The following is a 6,000-nucleotide window of genomic DNA, read 5'->3' on the forward strand; positions in this document are numbered from 1 at the left end:
AGGGAAATAGGCCAAATATTTAATAATATTAAAGAATTACTAATTTTTCAAGTGTGCTAATAGTAATGTGGATGTATTATGAATCATATTTAGAGATATACACAATGAAGTATTTACAGATAAAAATGTCTGAGATTTGCTTTTAAGTTATCCATTTGAGAAGGAATGGGGGGAAAAAAGAGAAGGAATGGGGGGAGTAATAGAAGACACAAAATATACATTTCAAACTGTCAAAACTGGTCATGGATGTATGGTGAATCATTCTATTATATTTCTTTATGTATGAAATCTCCTCTATTAGAAGGATAAAGAGAATATCAGAGCACTAGACCAAAAACATCTGATTGGTGGAACTCTCAAACTTTTGCAACTGCTTAAGCCTCAGTAGACCTTCATTTAAAAATAAAAACCAGGGGGCACCTGGGTGGCTCAGCGGATTAATCCTCTGCCTTCGGCTCAGGTCATACTCTCAGGATCCTGGGATCGAGCCCCCCCACGCTCTCTCTCTGCCTGCCTCTCTGCCTGCTTGTGATCTCTCTCTCTGTGTCAAATCAATAAATAAAATCTAAAAAAAAAAAAATCAAAACCAGGGGCACCTGAGGTGGCTTGATTGGTTCGGCTCCAGTCATAATCCCAGGGTCCTGGGACTGAGCCCCTCGCCTTGTATCAGGCTCCCTGCTCACCAGAGGGCCTGCTTCCCCTCTCCTGCTGCTCCCCGGTTTGTACTCTCCTGCTCTCTGCCAAATTAAAAAAAAAATCTTAAAAAAAAATAAAAAATAAAAACAAAAAAATGTACATTTTAAGTATTGCCTTTAAGAGTTACATTTGCATATTTTAAGTAATGACTTCAAGTAAAACATGTTTTCATTGTATGTCTGGTTTTTATTACTGACATTTGCCAATACACACACACATACTTTAGAGCACACAAAAGTAACCAAGTAACCAAGTTCTAAATATTCTAAATCCTAAACATCTCAATCTGTTCCTCCTTCCACTACTACTTTGTTTCAAGACCTTGACACTTGGTCAGTCTTGCTATAGCCTTCTCCTTTATGGGTCTCTTTTTCCAATTTAAACACACTCCACTCACCCCCATATTGTTTCCTTAAGTGGATCCCCAACATCTCCAATATGAAATCCAAACTTTTACGACATTCATTGTCCTCAGAAATATGGTCCTTGGGGCACCTGAGCAGCTCAGTCAGTTGAGGGTCCAACTCTTGGTTTTGGCTCAGGTCATGATCTTAGGGTTTTGAGATTGAACCCTGCCTCAGAGTCTGTCTTCAGCAGGGTATTTTGTTTGAGATTCTCTCCCTCTCCCTCTGTCCCCCACCCCTACTCACACATGCTCTCTCTTTAAAATAAATAAATCTTTTCTTTTTAAGATTTTATTTACTTATTTGACAGAGAGAGACACAGTGAGAGAGGGAACACAAGCAGGGGGAGTGAGAGAGGGAGAAGCAGGCTTCCCGCCAACCAGCAAACCAGATGCAGGGATCGTCCTCGAGCCTAAGGCAGAAGCTTAACGAAAGAGCCACCCAGGCTCCCCATACATAAATAAATCTTAAAAAAAGAAAAAGGAATCTGGTCTTTGTCTCTAAAACATTTCCACCAGTACCCAATATCATCCCATACTCCACTCATTTCAAACTGCTTAAAGTACATGTACAGTAGTTCCCAGAATAAACTAGGGATGTTCTTCTCTTCTAAAGCTCTGTTTCCTTGGACTAAAACCACCAACTCAATGCCCCTATTTCCAGGTTAATTCCAATTCCTACCAACTCTGTAAGACTCCCCTTTACCATCAACTTTTGTGCAAACTCACCCAGACTTTCCTTTCTCTCCTTTATTACCCCATATTTTCAAAGTAATCTATGCAATAGTATCATATCACCCTTCTGGCTTTTGCCTATCTGTACTGCCTTTCAAAACTATTAAGTACCTCAGTGTCTGCAATAGAGTAGACGCTAAATTGTTGTTTTATGATGCACGCATCTTCCACTAACAACAACTAGATCTTTTATAAATAACTAGAACATAAGCTGTCTGAAAGCGGAAAACTTGTCTAACACATGGCACGCCAGTGCCTATCACAGTGCTTAGAATATATGAATAACTGGGATGCCTGGGTGGCTCAGTTAGTTAATCATCTGCTTTCAACTCAGGTCATGATCCCAGGGTCCTGGGATTGAGTTTCAGGCTCCTTGCTCTGTGGGGAGCCTACTTCTCCTTTTATCTGCTGCTTCCCATGTGTGCTCTCTCCCTCTTTGACAAATAAATAACATCTTTTAAAAAAGAATATATTAAACACTAAATAACCAATTACCAAATACTAAAAACAAATATTTCTGTAGCCATGGTGGGCAATTTTGTATAAAACTTGATTCCACTCCAGTTTTTAACTTTGTTTTTGGTATCTTGTTTGTTTTGTTTTGTGTTTTTTTGGTTGGCTGGCTGCTTAAATGTTGTTGTTTTTTTTAATGCAGGAAAATTTTGTATGCTTTCTTTTAGTGTCAAAGAAAAAACTGATTACCAGAAGCAAATACTTTATTTTTTTTGAAGATTTATTCTGATTTGAGGGAGAGAGAAAGATCTAGCGTGCCAAGTGCTCAAGCTGGGGGAAGGACAGAGAGAAGGAGACAAGCAGACTCTCCACTGAGTGGGGAGCCTGACACAGGGCTCGATCCCAGGACCCTGAGCCAAAACCAAGTCAGATGCTTAACCAGCTGAGCCACCCAGGTGGCTCCCAGAATCAAATACTTTAATAGTTTACAATAAGATCTGTAGTGTAGATAGGACACACTTCATTGAACTTTTAGGTCACACTTTGACTAAAATTTGAGGAGGCTCAACAAATTATCATTATTGGACAACCTCAGTTTTCAGTTTTAAGTTTCCACTATGGTTTAATTGGAAATTGTAAAGAAGGGGGGAAAAACTACACAGCAGGAGTCAGGACTCAAGCAATGACCCTCAATTTCAAATTTTACAATGAGAATTTCTCCCTGGAGAATCAACAGGATTGTATGCATGTACAATCAACACTGAGTTAATATTATGTGCCACAGACAGTGCACAACTTATGTATATAAACTTAAGTTGGGGGGAGAGGGGCATCTGCCACCAAAAAAGCCTGGACATAAATGAAAAGACAGCAGAAACAGGAGAAATTCACACCGCATCTTAATTTTTGAAGGTTGGGTTTCAAGGCAGGTATGAAAAAGACATTAAGAGGCTGAATTTAAGGAGAGCATCTGAGGTAAGACTAAGAAATTATAGACTTTCACTAGAAAGTCATTAGAAATAAAGCTATCTGGTTTGAAGATGATGAATCATCTTGATTTCCATTTTCTAAAGTATCTAAAAACGTTTTTCAAAATAGTGAAATGGGTGTGCTCAGATTTATCCTATTTACCATCAAAAAAAATCTATACACATAACTGAAGAGTCAGTATTAATGGTTTGCTTTTTCCATTAAAAAGGCACTATGGGGGTCGCCTGGGTGGCTCAGTGGGTTAAGCCTCTGCCTTTGTCTCAGGTCATGGTCTCAGGGTCCTGGGATCAGCCCCACATCAGGCTCTCTGCTCAGCGGGGAGCCTGCTTCCGCCTCTCTCTCTGCCTGCCTCTCTGCCTACTTGTGATCTGTGATCTGTCTGTCAAATAAATAAATAAAATCTTAAAAAAAAAAAAAAGGCACTATGGTTCAACTTTTCCCTCCAAAATAGATTCTCTTAACACCCATTTAATTAATTTAAAAATCTGGTGTCAGTAACCCTTTTTTTAAAATTAAGGAAAAAAGTAAAATGACGCTTTTGTTGACTTTACATTACCATAGAAGGTGGAAAATAGTGTAAGGTGCACTACTTATTCAGAGTATAACAATATTCGTGGCTTCACTTTTGTATGGCACTTGAATTAACTTCTGGAGAAAAGTAAACCCTGCCAGACTCCAGCAGAGGGAGAGACGTTTGCATGAAACCTATCAAGTACTGACCAGAAAAGCACTTTGCTCTTCAAGTTCCTGATCTCAATTACTTTCTTTGTAAACTTCCAATCGGATTCCTGGCCTTAACAATAACAACAAAAAGCTCCATCAAAAGCTGCAATGCACCGAATCCATCTCCACTGTATATGGTAGGTTTAAAACCCCTCTCTAGGGCAACGGATGAGAAAGTTCGACATAAATACCAGTAACACGTCGCCTCGGTACCCACAGCAGCGTCCCAATAAAAATCCTTAATTCTTGCTAAGGAAAACTGGAAACCAGATCTGCCACCAATATCGTCAAATCCCTCCTCTTTGGCTCCAGACGGAAAACGTACCTGTGGAGTATCCGCTGCGCAAGCAAATACGGCACAGCTCCAATCCCGCGTCCTCTATCCCTTTTGTGTTTCCTCCCAGCCCTCCTTCCCTTTCCAAGCCGAACTTGAGCACAGCATTTGGCTCCCTTATCTGCCAGCAACTGGCGCCAGGAGGAACGCGCTCCCGGGAGATGCGGAGCTTGGAGGCTGAGCGCTGCGTCTGGCGCGCTGCGGCCGCTCGGCTCTAGCAGGTACTCCCTGGCTCGCGCCTCTGCCGCCTCGAGGGGCCCCTCGCTGGAGCCAGGTCCCGGCTCGGGGCATTCCCGCGGCCAGCTGTCGTGCCAGATTTGCTACCTGCTTCCTGCCCCTCACCCCCGAACGAACCGCACTCCCGTCCCGCCAGGGCAAGTCCGGAAGCCTCAAGGCAATTCCGGGCTCCTTCGCCCCAGAAAGCACAGCTCCGGACGCACACTTGCCAGTCAGGTCCAACCCCCTTCCCTGCCAGTCACCCCTCAGGGCCATTCCCCCGCCGGGGCCTGCGTGGGTCCAGTACCATTCTCCTCACGGGGCGGACTCCGGAAGGGCAGCAACTCCACCTCCTCCTCCTCCGCGGCCTGTAGCCATCTATTGGGAAGCGTCTCCGAAGGCGGCAGCAGAGGCCGCCGGACAAGGACAGCCCAGGGAAACCTTCTCAGAACTAACTCAGCTCCGGCGCTAGCAGCAGAAGCTGAGTCTTTCATAATTGTGCGACCAACTCCTCCGGGTGACTGGCCACAGGGACGCGCCCGCGCCCGCCTCCGCCGGCGACGGGCCTGGAGACAGACCACGTGAGGGGCGCGTCGTGTGCGTCGCCGCCCGCGGGCTGGGTCACGTGAAGGGCGCGCGCTCCCTCCCATCCAGGCCGCCTCCCTCCGTGCCGCGCGCACGCGCCGGGCACGGGCGCCTCCGCCTACCGCTCCGGGTTTCCCGTGGAGGGTCGGGTGATTACTCAGGGTCTCCATTGGCTACCTGGGCGGGCCTCGCACCGACATGTGTCCTCCCCCCCCCCCCCGGGAATGGAACTCGAGGGAGCTATAGTGAAGGCTGAAGTTTCCGGGCCTCTGGGATCCAGCCTGCAGTTACGGCGTGGTCTCATCTCCGCTAGCCGGGCCTGGCCGCCGTCCGCTACACCAACTGGGCCTGGCCCCTGCCTACGCTGTCCTGCGGCGTTTCCCAGCCTCTTCTCTGCTCGTCCAAAGTGCCACATCATCTTCTCACCCCAGATCACGTTCTTCCTCCAACTTCCTCTGTTTCTGCCAGAAAAAAATTCTCCCACATTTAACTGTGGGCTCCAACCTTTCCTTCCAGAGATGTCCCCCACAGACAACGCATACACCACCCGCCCTAACCAAAAGGCTGCGGATTGTTCCCGGGCCTCATAACAGCCTCTCTGCTTGTTGTTTTCCTTCGCTAAGCCCGGGTTTGACTAACAGCGTTAGGTTACTAACTTGTTTTTCCGCATAAGAGCTTTCTGCTCCCAAGGAAGAAGTTTGTCAGTCTGACCCTCTATTACCTGGCTCTATCGCAGCCCTTTTTTAAACACAACTTTATGGAGGAATAACTGATGTACAAGAACCGTTACATATTTAAATGTGCAATTTCACAAGTGTCGACATGGGTATACACTCCCGAAATCACCATGATCAAGATAGTGAAC

The 6,000-nt window shown here is 45.6% G+C and overlaps 1 protein-coding gene across 7 annotated transcripts in view; it reads right to left on the reverse strand.

Moving 5' to 3' along the window:
- TRPM7 (transient receptor potential cation channel subfamily M member 7) overlaps positions 1-5,116 on the reverse strand; it is a 111,338-nt gene extending 106,222 nt beyond the window's left edge. For 3 of the 7 annotated variants that reach the window (XM_045067917.1, XM_045067915.1, XM_045067916.1), the window contains exon 1: positions 4,858-5,115. In XM_045067917.1, coding sequence (XP_044923852.1) covers positions 4,858-4,860 — 3 coding nt within the window. In that variant the 5' untranslated portion in view covers positions 4,861-5,115. Of the gene's footprint in view, positions 1-4,325; positions 4,824-4,857 lie in introns of those variants that run through there. The other 4 variants (XR_006602917.1, XR_006602918.1, XM_045067914.1 and 1 more) reach the window with 3 other exon arrangements.
- Positions 5,117-6,000: the final 884 nt, after the last annotated feature.

This window comes from Mustela putorius, unplaced genomic scaffold (assembly GCF_011764305.1).
Source record: "Mustela putorius furo isolate JIRA1106 unplaced genomic scaffold, ASM1176430v1.1 tig00003898_pilon_pilon_pilon, whole genome shotgun sequence".
NCBI classification, from domain to species: domain Eukaryota; kingdom Metazoa; phylum Chordata; class Mammalia; order Carnivora; family Mustelidae; genus Mustela; species Mustela putorius.